Source organism: Podarcis filfolensis, assembly GCF_964270895.1.
Source record: "Podarcis filfolensis genome assembly, chromosome: 11".
NCBI classification, from domain to species: Eukaryota; Metazoa; Chordata; class Lepidosauria; order Squamata; family Lacertidae; genus Podarcis; species Podarcis filfolensis.
The window spans coordinates 29748927-29765857 of NC_139613.1; the positions used below are offsets into that span (position 1 = coordinate 29748927).

The following is a 16931-nucleotide window of genomic DNA, read 5'->3' on the forward strand; positions in this document are numbered from 1 at the left end:
GGGGTTGCTTACAAAAGTTGTTTTTTTTTTACTGAAAGTACCAGCTAAGCATGAACACCACAGTTAATTCATTTCTTTCCCATTACACTGACTGACCCTTTATGATAATATTTTTGTGCACAAGCTCAGATTTCACAAACAGCTAACCATGTTGGTAGTGTGAGTGTGAGAATGACAGAGTGTGTGTTCCTAGATTATTCCGCTTCCCCTAGATTTGCATGTTTCCTGCATTATCATTTAAACCAGCAAACACTGAAGATCTAGATTAGTGTTAATTTGAAAATATGTAGTACCACAGGATTGTTTTACAAACTGTTTTGCTTGGCAGCTACCTAGTATTGACATTTCCAAGTCTGAGAAAGTGTATTCTTTACTTGGGACTGGTCACATGTATGAGAAAGACAAAGAAACCCTTAAGGGGCATTAAAATCTTATGAATAACTAAATCATTTTCTCCATGCCACTCCCAGTGTCCAAAAAAAGGTATTCCCATGATTTTAGGAATGTTTGCTAATCACTGCAAACTGTATCAATATACAGAGCAGTTCATAATGAGATTTCTCCATGTGATCCTATACCATAGCTGGCAACTTTTCCCTTTTTTTAAGGGAAATTCCCTTATTCCAAATAGGATTCCTCGCAAGAAAAGGGGAAAGTTGACAGCTATGTCCTATACACTGCAAAGATCACACTTAGAAAATATGCAGACATTTGCATGTGAGAACCAGCACTTGCTCTAATGCCCTGCTAAGGATATGGATGGAAGATTAAGGGTGGCTAACTCATGGCCCTCTAGATGTTGCTAGATTCCAGCTTTCATCAACTCCAGCTGATGTCCAATGTCCAACAGTCAGAGATGATGCTGGGGCAGGCAAGGAAGTTTGTAAAACCTTGCAGATCGCAGTTGAGCCATTCTGAATCAGGAAATTCACAAAATGTGTTTAGGTATCCACACTTCACACAGAATATGGCAAATGGAGAAATAGCTCACACATATAAAACGGAACATTTAGAACAATCCTCAACAGTGTATTTGATTTGCAATGGGCAGCCAATAGATATTTAATCTAGTGGAAAAACCCTCAAGGCTAGATTACTGCAATGCGCTTATACACAGGGCTGCCTCTGAAGAAGGTTCAGAAACGTCAGCTAGTGCAGAATTCAGTGGCCAGGTTGCTCACCAAAGCAAGACCGTTTGAGCATATTACACTGATCCTGGTCCGACTGCACAGCTACCAATTAGTTTCCAGGCCCAATTCAAACTACTGGTTTGACCTATAAAGCCTTAAATGGCTCAGGACTGCAATACATCAAGGACTGCCTCTTTCCATATGAACCTACCCAGACCCTGAGATCATCTTCTGAGGCCCTCCTTCATGTGCCTCCTCAAGAGGTCCGGAGGGTGGCAACACGAGAACGGGCCTTCTCTGCAATGGCTCCCCGTCTGTGGAATGCTCTCCCCAGGGAGGTTCGCCTGGTGCCTTCATAATACACCTTTAGGCACCAGACAAAACATTCCTTTTTAACCAGGCTTTTGGTTGATTTGATTGACATCCTATGCCCTTTTAAAATGTGGGGTGTTTTGTTTGGGGGGGGTTATTGGGTTGTTTTTATTTTATGTATTTTGTGGTTTTATATTTTGATTTTTTCCCCCTGTGAACTGCCCTGAGACCTCTGGGTGTAGGGTGGTATACAAATTTAATAAAAAAATAACCCCACATATGCAGAAAAATCACTCAGTGAATTTAAGTAGTATGGCTTTCCTTTTACATTTGACACACACGTATGTCTGAACATATGTGAATCTTACCCATTTACTTCTCCCTCTCCTTCTACACACAAAAAACTTCTATCGTGTATTCATTTGTGTTTAATCAAAATTCAAAAAAGTTACCTCAACAATACTAATCATGTGAGGAAGTAAGCGGTCCATTCGAACTTCCAGTAGCATCACTAGAGCCCGACACACATTTTTACGTACTTCAGGCTCCTCATCGCCCGCCAACGCAAACAGATTCTGTTGAAGGGGGAAAGGCATTGTGAATAGGAGCAAACGAAATGGTTTACAGCACCTATGAGGTTTAAAATATGTTGATTCATTTTTAGTAATCCCCTTATTTGGAAGGAAAGAAGTGGACCTAAATATTAATTTTTTAGAATTATTATTTTGCCTTACTATCAGATTTACTTCAGAGCTCCAGCAGTTTTTTTTTACTGTGTTATAAAGATAAAAAGATTAACTTCATTGGGGAAAAAGCATCTGTCAACTGAAATAGACATTTTTACTGAATTAGCTCATATTGGGGACTGGGGGTCTGTTGTGTTTTCTCAAGCCAAAAGCTATTAGGTGAAATCCAATGTTGCAAGAACACACTTCTGCTTGCATAACACCTCCCATGCCTCCCTCAACCCTCCAGCACTGATTTAGGGGAGGGGGCAAGAAGGGAGAGGAGACAGAAGGAAAGTTCTGTTGTGCACACAGAAGTCAATTCCACTTATGCACAGACACCCATGGATTGCATCCATTGCATAGCCATAAAATTTCTGCTTCTAAAAGCCTTTTGGCTGGGCGGGGGGGGGGGGGGGAACACTTATGAAACAATTGTTATAGTGGGAATTCTACCAGCTTTGATATCTGCAGGGACCATTTTTAAGTTTCCATTTAATTACTACTGTAGCTCTTCACAAGGAAGGATCTACAGTTCGTGGCTACCCCAAAATTGTAGCCATCAGCCCTCCTCCTCACCAGGTAAGCCCACTGGCCTTTCCCAAGGGAAGGGAATGTGGGCAGCAGGTTGCACGCAGCTACCTGACAGTGTGGCCTGCCAGGCCAAAATGGTCCCCAACCCCTGCTGTATATATAATACAGAACCTGAAAGCAGCTATTGTTCAGAGTTCTAGGCTCTGCAATGGTTTCACACACTAATCAACTTTACGACTTCACACATTTCATTCTTACCCTGCTTTCATGGTGTGGGAGACCTGCATGTTTGTGTTCAATTTCCATAGTTTAATTAAAATTTTATCAACAATTTTAAAGGATCAAACTCAGAAAAGGTAAGAAACTTTGTGTCACCTACCTCAATAAATCCATCAATGTGCAACATAAGGGCCTGAGTCCTACTGATGATAAACTGATTGACACATGCAACTGCATGGGACCTACAAAATGTAATTTTTTTTCTTTTAAAAATCAAATCAAAAAGTACATCCACCACTTCTAAGACTCAAAACAGATTTGAAACTGATGTGTGAAAGAAAAAAAAGCTATTTTAGTAGTACAATGGCTATAGCATGTGTGTATAGCAACTATGGGCAACCAGAAAAGACTCAGGAACAGTAAAAACATTCTACACCAGTTACAACCAAGTGTAATCTCCAAAGCATGCCCAAATTTTAAGTGAGCCCAAGGATTTACAAGTTACAAAACATGAACACTGCAGCTGGGATCCAGAGAGGTCTGCATGCAAGTCAAGACATTTATTTTTGGACTGCCGCTCCAAAGTCAAGGCTCTTTCCAAATGTCATACACACATTAAGATTCAAGTGTGGTTAATTGAGTAGTTTGGGAACACTAAGATGTGGGGCGGGGGACAGAGAGTTTACATCCAGGAGACAACTGGAGGTGTTTCTGTTAGTATCCAGTAAAAATACACCTAGGTTGCCTTAATGACAAAAGTTTATTGACTGGTTTCCCACTTGTACTTGGTAATCACTTGCGTCACAGCAACTGCCTTGGGCAAAAAGAACTGACGCTTCTGGTTTACAATAGTTTCCCCTCCTAGAGGCCAGGTAAATCGCTGTTTACAATGGTGCTAAGCTCCAGTGAAGTGAACCATGCTTTCATGAAATGATGCTGAGGAACTTCAGCAAATGCAACGCATTTGTTCAAAGTCTCAGAAACTGGAAGAGTATCAGTCAGACTAGATAAACAATTTGTTTTTGGCCTGAAATGGCATTCAAGTTAGCCATGTTTAAAATACCTTCCCATAAAATCTTGCTAACTGAAGTATTTGAAAAATGTGTGTGTGTGTGTATACAAACATGCATGGTCATCTCTTACCTTATCTTTGGACTGCTATGCTTGAAGAACTGTAAAAACTTAGGGATCATGATATTGAGAGGGCGATCTAATGCATCACTATCTAAGATTTCAGCAGAATCTTCACAAATCTTCTGAAGAGCTCCAAATGCACCCTGCCAAATAAACACACGTTTTGGTGATTGTTTGAAAATTCTATATGGACACCTTATTATTTTAGAAATCCTCACTCCCTTAGCTCAGTACACTCCTATTTAAAAAATAACACCTGGTAGCAATTTCTAGATTAAAAATGCAAGCAAAAGAAAATCCTGCTGGAACCAATCAGTTAGACCTGGCTGGGATCCTGTAACCATTTGCTGTGGAAGCAAAAGATAGACTGACTCCAGGGGTGAAGTGGGAAGGTTTCCCCACGTTAGCCTCCGAAGTGGATGGAGTGGAAAGCACCCAGCATCTGGGCATCAAAAAGCAGAGGAAGTTTTGGCACCCAAGCATCCTGCCTAAAGTCTTCCCAGATCTCCTAGACCTAGAACAACATAGGTTAATGAGCAAGATCAAATAAATGCAAAAATCTGCATGAACAAGTCTTGCTTAGCATGTTCTCTTGGATGTCTCCAATACTAAACAGGAATTCTTTTTTTGTAGGATTACATTGACATGTGAATGAACATTTGCACAGTTCAGTATCAGGCAGCAAAAAAACTGGACCTTATTGAGTGTCTGTTATACAACAATTACCCCAATATTTCAATCAACTTTCACTGAGAATTATGCTATTTTCTTACAGGTAACAGATCAACAGTAATGTGCTCGGGTGAGCAGGATCATTTAAATCGCTTTTTGGAAGATTAAAGGTAAAAATTGATTCCTACACTGTTCAGTAGTAATTATGGTTAGATTACAATGCAGTTTAAATGCAATTTAAAATTTGGTTATCTTCTACCAAATGCAAATGTAGTACTAGGTGGAAAATAAGTCATACCTCACAGGTATTGTAGTCTTCAGAATCCAGTAGGCTACAAAGCTTTGGTAAGAGGTCAGGCCAATTCTGCAATTCTCCTTTTGAGGCAATGGTTGTAATCAGGATACCTTGGATTTGTTGGAAAAAGAATAAAGTTAACCAACCCATTTAGTATTCTGATGTAAGCATACAAGTGTTAACAAATGAATTATATCGGAAACAGGAGCAGTCTTCCTCTCTAGAATATTAAACAGAAAGATGGTTTGATCTTTCGGTCTGTGAACAGAATTAATTTGATAAGTAAAGAAATTCCTTTGCTCTCAAATCCATCGTTTTTCTAAAGCTACAGAAATATTAAGTGATGAAATCAACATTCCAAGCAACACTGTTTAACACTAGGCAGATAGATGGCCACTGCTGGCCATTACTACAGGGGTTGAGGGAATCTAGCAGGCAGTGGTATAGCTACATATGCAGCTTTTCAACTGCGTATTTACAGGGCAGTAATGCTTCTACAACTCTAGCTGCAGGCAGCCATTTATGGCAGCATTGGGAACACTTGGGGACCACACTTGTTCACCTAAAGTAAACATGTGAATACCAAGTTATACTAGTGCAGAAAGATCAATAATTTTGCTCTACAAAACTAACACCAATCTTAACACTGACCACACTCAAACTGATCGCTGGATTTGCCTTATAACAAACCATTTATTAGGTTCAGATTATGGAACTACTATCCCCCTTAGGCAGAGTTGCTAAGTCATTCCTCTTTGGAACAATTACCAGTCAGCTCTGAAAGATCTCCGAAATACCTTCAAAGCACAGAAACAAGCCAATCATTTCAGACTGAAGACATTTAGCTACACCATAAAGCTATAAAAATATTCACATTCTAATGAGTAGCAGAGGGAAATAAGAGAACTATCAGTAAATAACCAGTACAAGCAAAACAGATTACGCTAAACTTTTCTAGCAGTAAAGACTTCAAAACAACAACTTCCAATGTTGTGGCTCAAACCTAATGTTGAAACCCTGTGCACATTTACAAGGGAGCAGGGAACTTACTTCTGATTAAAATCCTTGTGATCCAGCTTCAATATATTCAATGTACTGAATGGCTACCTCACAAGTAGTGGTCAAGAGGATAGACCTACTAATATAAATAGCTTCTCTTAAACCATTTGCGGAACACTGATTCATATAATCCTTCTTTAAATATTGTAGTTTATAGAATCAGCTAAAAAACACTTCCACTTGCAAAATGTGGCTGTGCCAAAGGAAACGTGCTCCTCTCCTACTTCACAGAAGAAAATATGACCTGTATTTGCATTCTGTAAGTAAAAATCCCACCTTGATAATCATACTCTACACATTTTTCTTAAAATGTTACATTTCAAAAGCATGGAAATTGTTATTTATCAACATGGATTGGAGGTGTGGAGGAGACTGAACTGTGGAGAATTTAGCTGCGTCCAGCAAAAAGCCATTTAAATGTTTCAGAAGTTAGCCAACCATATATTCACAGAATGTAATCGATTTTAAAGTAATTGCTTCCTTGAAGTGCAAGGAGAAAGCTTTAATCCATCCTCCTTTCCACATGTCAAAACAATGTCACCACACTCCACACTCCAATGACTATCTTCTGGGTAGCGGTGAGTTTGTGTGTTTCCAGAAATGGGGAATCAGTCACTGTTTCTCCTCTTCCCAGTAGGCCTTTGTGCAACCTGATAACTGCACAGCACCTAAGAGTTTCATTTGGATCTCTGCTACCTCCTCCCGCATTCTGTCTGAAGAGTCTTACCAGATGTGGACCCCTTCCACCTGCTAATCTGATGAGGAGTTCTTCAGAAACTTGCCCACCATTTTGTGATTATTTTGGTTAGCCCAAGAGAAGGTACAGTATTGCCCTAATTTTTTTTTATGAGCCAACACAGCTACCTTTACTTTGTGTGTGACTTTTCATTGCAAAGACTTGTAGACAGCAACTACTTTCTTCTACCCTGAACTAACATATAACACACTGCTGATTGTCACTACAACCAAAATGTATATATAGTAAAGTCTTATTTATTTAACTTGTATACTGCCCTTCATCCGAAGATCTCAGGGCAGTTCACAGTCAGCTGAAGTTTAAAACCCATTTCAATTTTAGTCACAAAGATGAAACGTTACTTTAACACACAACTTGACCAGAAGCATAGTAAATGGTCAAAACAAAAACATCTAAAGAAAGAAAATGTTGTTTTCTGTGAAGATAAGAACAAAGGACTTAGAAACCAATGATATATTAAACTGATTTATGTCAAAATGTTTCACTACGGGTAATATAGACCACAATATTCCAATATTACCGTAATTAAAATATTGAAGTACAGTACACTATCCTATCCAATCAGATTGGATTGGTACACTAGCATATTTGGACCTCTCAATTATTAAGCAAACAAACAAACAAACAAACACATTTTAAGAAACCCTCTAAAACAGCTCTCCCAGAAGCTTTCAAGTCATTTAGCATAGCATGCAAACAGTTGCCACCAAGAACTGGCCTACAAATACTTTTAAATACCTGCAACTCACCTACAGTGGCTCTGATTAACGGGGAGGAGTCTCCAATATTGTTTAAGCACTCGCTTTTAATGAAATCAGTTACTCCATTAGGAAAATTGTGAAAGTGAGCTTTCACATTATTCTTCAAGATGAGACCACTCAACGACCGTGTAGGTTCATCTAAAATGAAGAGTTTTAAAGTGGAATTTAAATATTTTAGTAAAATAATACATACTCTACAGAAGCTTTAAACACTGCTAATATTTCATATGGCAAAACTTTATCAGGGACACATTAAAATTAGCTGTTAAAAAAACCCAAGAACTTGATTGTACAGTATAAGTGAAGCACTCCTTTACCTAGAAACAGGACACACCAGCCATCTTGTAGCAGGGCTCACAATATCAAGTATAAAATTTAAATTGTTTTATACTTCATGGCTGTCACTAAGGAATAAGGCCTATGGTACTAGAGTAATATCTTGAGAACAACACCTCACTTTGTCCAGAGTTTATTTATCCCGTGCTTTGTGGTGGGAAGCCATCTGCCCAGAATACTGTACATGGGGACCTTCCCACGGCCTGCATCAAAATTCAAGGAAAAAGAAATCCTAAAAAGTCTTGTCATATGAATAAGTCTCTTTCTTAACTACTGTATGGCAATGCCATATTTTCACCTCCAATAAATAAAAAAAGTACAAGGCAGATGAGGGTTTTTAATACACTAAAACCCATCTGAAAAGAAAAGAAAATATTTGCTTAAAAATAAGTTTCACATTAAGGTACAATCAAGGAATAGAAACTATAATACAATTTAGACCCTATTAGTATATTTTTACTAAAAAGCTTTCATTTTTATCTTTTAGTCAAATGCTCAAACAAATGCCAAAGAAGAATCTGTATTAACCACATTTTGGAAAGTTTTGACATAGGATGTCTTAATTGCTTCTTTGTCCCCTCCTGGATGATTTGGTGAGCCAGGCTAGATACCGACATTCTAAGAATGAACCCTGTTGCTTATTTAGTTAAACAGAATTTCAAGTGTGTTAAAAATATAGACTTCTGTTGGAAAACATTCCATGATTTGAACACCCAGACTAAGGCTGCAGTCCTGCATACACTTACCTGAGAATAAATTTAATAGAACTTAACGTGTCTTTAGTTCTAAGCAGGCCATGAATAGGATTCCACTGTAACAGGAAATAAAATAGCCAAGCACAAAACCCAAACTAGAGGTACACTTCCTGCATAAAGACCAAATCCTACCATCACAAAAACCAGTGCTTTTTTTATTATCCAAATGCCACATTTAGTAAGAACCCGGAACTTGAATAATTTAGCAGGAAATACATGGTTATGGATCCAAACACTGGCCTTTAGAAGGCTCTAACAGGGAGCCTTGCATCAAAAGCAGGATTAGAAAAGAATGTTTTATTTTTTAAAGATGGATGCATTGTTACAGAGCCAATGTTAACGTATAGGGAGCTAGATTACTAAAGGGGGCATAAAATATCTAAACAATTGGCAGAACTGACTTGCACACAGGAATAACAGTAGCTCAAAATAAATGAAGCAAAAGTGCATAATTTTGTGCACTCCCTTAAGCAAAGGTTCTCTGCTTCTCCCCTCCACAGTTAAAATATCTGTACTATTTAACATCACCATCATTTTATAAATGTTGGGGGGGAGGACCCTTGCCCTTGAACAACTTTTGCTTTTCTGTAAGATATTGTAGCCATGTTAACACCATGACTAGTTTCATTGACATGAAAACATCTGGGTTTTTTAGTAAGAATCTTGGAAAGCTCCACCAATACCTGTTACTCACAACCCTAACTTAAACAGATGTGCTTGAAAGCAAATTCCATTTATTTCAAAACAACTGATCTTGGGACCACAGCATAAGGAACATTTGATTATAATCAAGTCTACAGACTATATTTATGTATGCACTGAATTCCTACAGTGCCTTTCATCACACACAGCAAACACAGTATGATTGTAATCTACAAAATTGCAAGTAAAAAGCCCCCAAACATGAAAAGTGCCTGCGTATTTTTTCTAGTTTTGTGAGTGCTTATTAAAAATGGTATAGAGCTAGTGACTCACCTTCAGATTTTAGCTTCGTAAGAACAAATATCAGGTAGTTGTTGAAGTCTGGATACTGATTGAGCTGTTCCAGTTTCTACAGTAGAGCATTCTGTTAAAGACCATTTCTTGTGCATTGTTTGCAAGTTCTCAATACATTTAAACATGCAGCTGAAACTGTTTTGGTTTTTTGTTTGTTTTTAAAAAGATCAAAACTGGAAGTAAAAAGTTTCTAACTACTGACAAAGTGTAATCAGGACAGCAAACACAGCAAGGTACTTCAGTACAAATCTGGAGGTCTTGTTATTTGCCATTTAACTGGCTGTCAATAACAAGGAACATTTGCCACCAACAACCACAATAGAAAAAACTGGAAATTTAACGCAGTACCATGTGGAAGCATGCATAGCTATGTCTCCCTTCTGCTGTTAAGAGCTTCCCATACACAGTTTCCTAGCTCTCTGTTGGATGCAAATGCAATGCAGATCATTGCTCTTCCCTGCTTAGTAGGGGTAAGCATATACAGAAACCATTCCTCCCCATCACTTGCCTTAGGCCTTGTCAAATCCAAAGCAAATGGCAGCAAATTAGTGTCTCTGCTGGCCTCAACCCATGAGACTCAAGCAATGAAACACAACTGCCATCAGCCCCAAGCCACGGCAACGGTCAGGGGTGTTGTGAATTATAGTCCGTAACATCTGGTGAGTACCACATTGGCAGAAACCCAGTGCTAACTTTTGCAACTCACCTAGATTTTTGCTGTCATTTAAAGTTAAGTTACTCGCAGACTGACTACTGCGAGAATCAACTGATGCATAGAGACTCATTTCAAGATTAAGTGAGCATACCTGCTTACACTATGCATGCTTATACATCCTATAGGTTAATCCCATGCACACCTATTCAAAAACAAGTCCCACTGGGTCCAATGGAACCTTCTTGAGAGTGATAGGATTGCAGCCTTAGGCTGCAATGAAAGCTACTCACACTCTCAGAGTCACGCCAGCTTTGAAAGATTTGTACCCATGTCTAGGATTGCAATCTAAATCTGAAACAATGTGAAGAATTCAGACATTTTAGAAATAAATAAAACTTTGATAAAGTATTCTAGTAAAATGCTGTTGCAGACAGTAAAGATACAATCTTGTAAGCCCATCCATGGGAGCAGACCCCATTGAATTAAATTTAACTCCTTTGAAGGCATGTATACAATAGCATTGTAAGTATTTTAAATAAATATTCGTATGTACACATGTAGACATATGGTTGTTATAGTTCATCTTACTAACAATGTCAGAAAGATGTGCAAGCCATAGAAAACAGTGTGGTGTCGCTACAGGAGTGTTTTCTGTTCTCTTCTATTGAGTTTGATTACTCCCAAGTTATTTTCCAGTGTTCTTGTCACTTTCAGAGATGTTGAAGAAAGCCAATGAATCTATTTTAGCAAAATTAGTCTGGCATTCTAGGCAATGCAATGTACCCAATTACTTTTCCCTATTACAAAACATCAACTGAGCATACTGCATGTTGATGTATCAAACTCAAGATGGTAGAAAGTGGTCAAACACATACCTATTTCAAGAATGTATGTTTTAAAAAGGTGCAGCTTCACCATCTATCAGCAGCTGTGATATCATACTTCTAACCAGAAACGAACCAACCCAGCAATCAGATTATCAGATTGGGCACAAAACAATAGGAGAAACTGTGAACTGCCCTGAGACCTGCGGGTATAGGGCAGTATGCAAATTTAATGAATAATAAGAAGAGTGTACATTACTTCTGAATATGGGCTGTTAGCTAAGCCCTTCCTACACCCACTTAACTATCAAAGAGGTAGGAGGGACATATCAAATATTCCAGCCATTGAGCAATGCTTTGAAAACAATATCTGCTTGTATCTTCCTACTATCCATATAAAAGCATATTATTTTTGGAATTTGTAATTAAGGTTCCTTACAAATAATGGTTAAGGTGCTACAAGGACTCCAGTTAAGTAGAAAATTCCTTATGTTCCCACTGCTTTGTCAATGGTTCTCAAAGTGTAAGAACTTCAGCAGAGAAGCCTAGACAGTTGTCAAGTAAGGATCAAGTTTCTCACTGATCCTTTTGCAAGATGCAGGTCATGACATTCATGTCAGAAAAGTAGTAAGTTCGTCCCATTTGGTCAGCCAAAAAGCAGGCTAGTGGCACAACGGGTCAGTGCGTCTGGCAGTTAACCAAAAGGCTGGTGGTTTGAGCCCACCCAGGGATGGTCATGGGCAGGATTCCTGCATTGCAAGGGGTGGACTAGATGATCCTCAAGTCCCTTCCTACTCTACAATTCTATGATTTTCTACTCATAGGGAAATCTACCACCTTAGCTGCACCCATGGACTGTTGTGACACTTTTCTGCAATTAGGTTCCAAAATAGTTCGTTATCCCTGACAATAGCCTACCCCGAGGGAGTGCAGATGGGAAAACAAAATAAGGCAATCTAGTGTGACCCAGCACAGGCTCATAAAATTGGAGAGTTGTGGGTGAAAGTTACCCATCATGACCACTATTTGTAAAAAATGAGATTTTTTTTTACATTTCTCCCGTCTGTTTACTACACCATGCTCAGTGATATTTCATTGTAAAGTACTCTGGAAATCTGAATTTAATGGGGATAAAACACACATTTGTAAACTGAAAATCTGAACAAACCATACCTATCAACCACCAGTTGTTCAATCATTTCATTTTAGTAGCACTGTGCCTTGTCGTACATTTTATGTTTGATTAGCTGCATGCTTTTTACTTTGGTTCAGCCTTCTGAATCATACCCAGATCTCTAGCCCAAGGGAAAACAAACACTGTAACTTTGGACCCTAATGCTACAAACATACATCCGCAAGCTTTGTCTTAACCATACCAATGCACATGTAAGAACTACATGCTTTAGGAGGTTTCAACCGAGAAACCTTTGATTTCATCCAGCCTTTAGCAGAAGTATGAGTGTCTCCTATACACCGACATTCAACAAGCAAGCCCCTCCATCAGCTCTCTACCGAGTCCACGACAGACAATGGGTCTTCACAATGCAACAAAAGGAAACGGGGAACTAACGGTTTGCAGCCTATTTCCCCACTTCTGAAGGTGACCCTTACCCTCTTCGTCTGCAATAGCGACCTGCCGTCCTTTCTACCTGTTAAACGAAATGCCAACAAAGCCAGCTGCCTCGCCGGGCGCTATCAATCACACGTGCGCCGGGGTGGTCCGACACGACTCCGTGCCCCGGGGGTACAAAGGACCGCTTCCACACGTGTCTCGTCCAAAGCCAGCCAGGTTATCCAGAGGAACCACCGGCGGAGGGCTGAGCTGGGGGAAGAATTCATGGCCGAAAAAGTCCTCCTGCCCAGGCCCGGAGATGGGGGGGGGGGGAGATCCCGACACCGGAGCTGCCAAGCCTTTAAAAAGCCAAACGGGGCTCGGCGCCAGGCTGGCAACAGGTGCGAGGCCGCGAAGCCTCGCGGGGCCAGAGCAGGGTCGCCGCCTCCGTTCCTGGCGGTTCAAAGCCCGCGCCACGGCCGGGCGGAGGCCGGGCCTACAACGCCCCCGGCCTCCGCCAGCCGGCGACCCCGAAGGGAAGCGGCCTCCTCCTCCTCCTCCGCCCGGCGGAATCTCTCCCTCCTGCGCGGCTCCTCTGCCTTTCCGGCGGCGGGGGGCCCAGGCGTTGGGCCCGGCCGGGCTCCCGCCGCTGGTGCCCGGCCTGGCGCTCCCTCCTTCCCTCCCGGCGCCGCCACCCCTTCGGGAGGAGGATACTTGTTGCACGGCTCTCTGCGTGGTGGTGTCCGGGGACTGCGACTCCTTGAGCAGCTGCAGGATCTGCTGGAGCCCCTGCTCGTCGGGTTTCCACTCGTACTCCATCTTGGCGCTCTGCAAAGACAACAGGCGGCGGCCGCCGTTAGAGGCGGCGGCGGCGGAGGAGGCGACGCTAGGCCCGAGCGGGAGGGCAGCGCGGCGGAGGAAGCGGCGGCGCTCCGGGCGGGTGGGCCCGGCCTAGTTCCCTCCCCCTCCCCCCCTCCCCACACGGCCGCCTCCCCCCGAGCCCCACGGACCTGCTGCTCGCTTGCGCTCAGCCCCGGCCGCCGCTGCCGCCGCCTACTGTGCGCTGCGCAGAGCAGACTGAGTCACGGAGGAGAATTGGCAATCTGGCTCGGAGAACCCGGCCGCGCCGCATCCCCCTGGGTCCTAGAGCCGCCGCTCCCGCGCCGGGCTGCTGGCTTCTTCCCCCCCCCCGCCCTCGCCGAGAGAGAGGAGAGCTTCCCCTCGGACCGCCCAGCCGAGCGCTGAGGGAGAGGAGAGGAGGCCGCGGGAGGCAGAAGAGGCCGCCCCTTCAACCCGCGCTTGTCTCTGGAAGGCCTGCTAATCTAGACTCACCCCCTCTGACGAGGCTCTAGGGGGCGGCAGAGAGCATGGGGGGGTGTCTCATGTTATCTATCGTTATCCGTATAGTTAAAGCTATGGTTTTCCCAGTAGTGATGTATGGAAGTGAGAGCTGGACCATAAAGAAGGCTGATCACCAAAGAATTGATGCTTTTGAATTATGGTGCTGGAGGAGACTCTTGAGAGTCCCATGGACTGCAAGAAGATCAAACCTCTCCATTCTTAAGGAAATCAGCCCTGAGTGCTCACTGGAAGGACAGATCCTGAAGCTGAGGCTCCAATACTTTGGCCACCTCAGGAGAAGAGAAGACTCCCTGGAAAAGACCCTGGTGTTGGGAGAGATTGAGGGCACAAGGAGAAGGGGACGACAGAGGACGAGATGGTTGGACAGTGTTCTCGAAGCTACCAGCATGAGTCTGACCAAACTGCGGGAGGCAGTGGAAGACAGGAGTGCCTGGCATGCTCTGGTCCATGGGGTCACGAAGAGTCGGACATGACTAAGCGACTAAACAACAACAACATGTTATCTAAGCAGGCCGGGATGCAGGCGAAGTCCTCTCCTGCCCAAAGGAAGCAATGCCTGTTACCTACATTTGAGAAATTCTCTACCAATTTCCCTCCTTGAGTCTCCCCACAGGCCTAAAAAAAAAAAACCCCAAACGTCATTGCACTGTTTTCCTAACAGCAATTTTGGTGCACACTTAGAATCGTAGAGGTGGAAGGGACCCCCCAGAGTCATCTAGTCCAACCCCTTGCAATGCAGGAATCTCAGCTAAAGCATCTATGACAGATGGCCGACCAACCTCTGCTTAATAAACCTCCAAGGAAGGAAAGTCCACCAACTCTGTTCCACTGTCAAACTGTTTAGGCTTGCCATACTGGGAAAAGAAAGCTCAACAATTTAATCTGAATCTCCTTCCTTGAAGCCATTGGTTCATTTCCTACCCTCCAGAGCAAGAGAAAACAAGTTTGCTCCATCTTCCATGTGACAGCCCTTCAGATATTTGAAGATGGCTATCATAGCTCCTGTCAGTCTCCTCCAGGCTAAACATACTCAACTCCCTCAAACATTCCTCATAACGCTTGGTTTCAAGACCCTATCGATCTATGCATTTTATATACTCAGAATAAAGTCCAATTTAAGTCAGTGAAACTACTCCCTAGTAAAGGGTTAAAGGATTGAAGCCTTAACCCATGGGTAGGCAAACTAAGGCCCAGGGGCCAGATCCGGCCCAATCGCCTTCTAAATCCAGTCCAGGAATCAGCGTGTTTTTACATGAGTAGAATGTGCCCTTTTATTTAAAATTCGTCTCTGGGTTATTTGTGGGGCATAGGAATTCGTTCTTTTTCTCTCTCTTTTTGGAAAATATAGTCTGGCCCCCCACAAGGTCTGAAGGACAGTGGACCGGCCCCCTGCTGAAAAAGTTTGCTGACCCCTGCCTTAACCTCTTCCTCCCAGGCTATTTGAACAAGTTAAGGGGGAACACAACCTGAACAGCTATGTACTTCACTGGGGCTTTCCTCCAAAAGGAAGTGCGTTCCATGTTGACACTTTTATCTTTAACATTTTTTACTAGGGATGAAGCCCACTGAATGCAGTGGAATTTTCTTCACAGGAAACACACCCAGGATCAGGCTGTTACACTTTCACTGACATTATGGCCTAAACCTTATTTCCCTTGAACACAATTAAAACATCTACTGCTTAAAGCCAAATGAATCTATCTGTATACAGACATTAGGCTTGACCTTGAACAGCAGAAAATAAAGTTTTGGGGTGTTTTTACGATTTTTAAAATGTTTTTGGATTGGATATTTCATTACTGTTTTTTGTATAGTTTTTAAATACTTTCTTACATTACAAATATATATCCCGAGTCATATTGCAATTTTGTGGCAATTCCTGTTACCACATGCAGTCAGCAACCATTTTTTTTAATAATGTGGAGGTCATCTTTTACACTGTATATAATAAGAATATGCCAATCATCAGAATATGTGTCTTTTCATTTCATTCTGCTTGGTATTTTAAGTTTAGTAGCTATTTTTTCTATCAGCACTAGTTGCTGGACTTTTTTGTACTGTATGGTCAACACTGCACCCTCTAAAAATTTCCAATATGTATCTATTACCAGCTCAACTGCTAATAAAAGCTGGCTAATAAGGTGCTAAAAAGGCAGGTATGATAACCCAAAGTGTGTGCTGATGGTAATGCACCAGCCCAGGAAGGTTCAGATTTGATTGCCCTATTAAAGTTTAGATGCTTCTAAAGCTTTTGACTATGTAGAGTTGCCATATTTGAACATCATCATCATTATTATTTAATTTTTCAAATAGATGCATATACATATACAATATATACATATAAATGTTCACATACAGATTGTTACAATAAAAACAATAGAGCACCAGCCCTTTCCTTAAAAGTAACTGGCCGTAATAAAGAAGTTCCAAAGGGCTGATTCACCCTATCTGTACCTATTTGGTTCACCCTAGCTGTACCTAAACAGATGAAAATACTGGCTGCAAATTAGAAACCCTCATACTATGGCCTCTAACTGCTTTAACATCGTAACTAAAAGCACTTTATAACATGGTTGTAAATATTTTCAAGGTTATACAGTGGTACCTCAGGTTACATACGCTTCAGGTTACATACGCTTCAGGTTACAGACTCCGCTAACCCAGAAATAGTACCTCGGGTTAAGAACTTTGCTTCAGAATGAGAAAAGAAATTGTGCTCTGGCAGCGCAGCGGCAGCAGGAGGCCCCATTAGCTAAAGTGGTGCTTCAGGTTAAGAACAGTTTCAGGTTAAGAACGGACCTCCAGAACGAATTAAGTACTTAACCCGAGGTACCACTGTAAGTCTTAACGTGT

General features: G+C 41.8%; 1 protein-coding gene across 2 annotated transcripts in view; it reads right to left on the reverse strand.

The window, feature by feature from the left end:
• Positions 1-14067, reverse strand: part of TNPO1 (transportin 1) — a 31984-nt gene extending 17917 nt beyond the window's left edge. The window contains exons 1-8 of one of the 2 annotated variants that reach the window (XR_014540027.1): positions 13727-14067; positions 13431-13544; positions 9665-9740; positions 7587-7736; positions 5025-5131; positions 4064-4197; positions 3081-3162; positions 1895-2017 (exon numbers count right to left, since the gene is read on the reverse strand). Coding sequence is in view for 1 of the 2 variants with exons in the window: in XM_083577359.1 (XP_083433485.1) it covers positions 1895-2017; positions 3081-3162; positions 4064-4197; positions 5025-5131; positions 7587-7736; positions 9665-9740; positions 13431-13535 (777 nt within the window). In the remaining variant the exon portion in view is untranslated. The remainder of the gene's footprint in view (positions 1-1894; positions 2018-3080; positions 3163-4063; positions 4198-5024; positions 5132-7586; positions 7737-9664; positions 9741-13430; positions 13545-13726) is intronic. The other variant, XM_083577359.1, reaches the window with a different exon arrangement.
• Positions 14068-16931: the final 2864 nt, after the last annotated feature.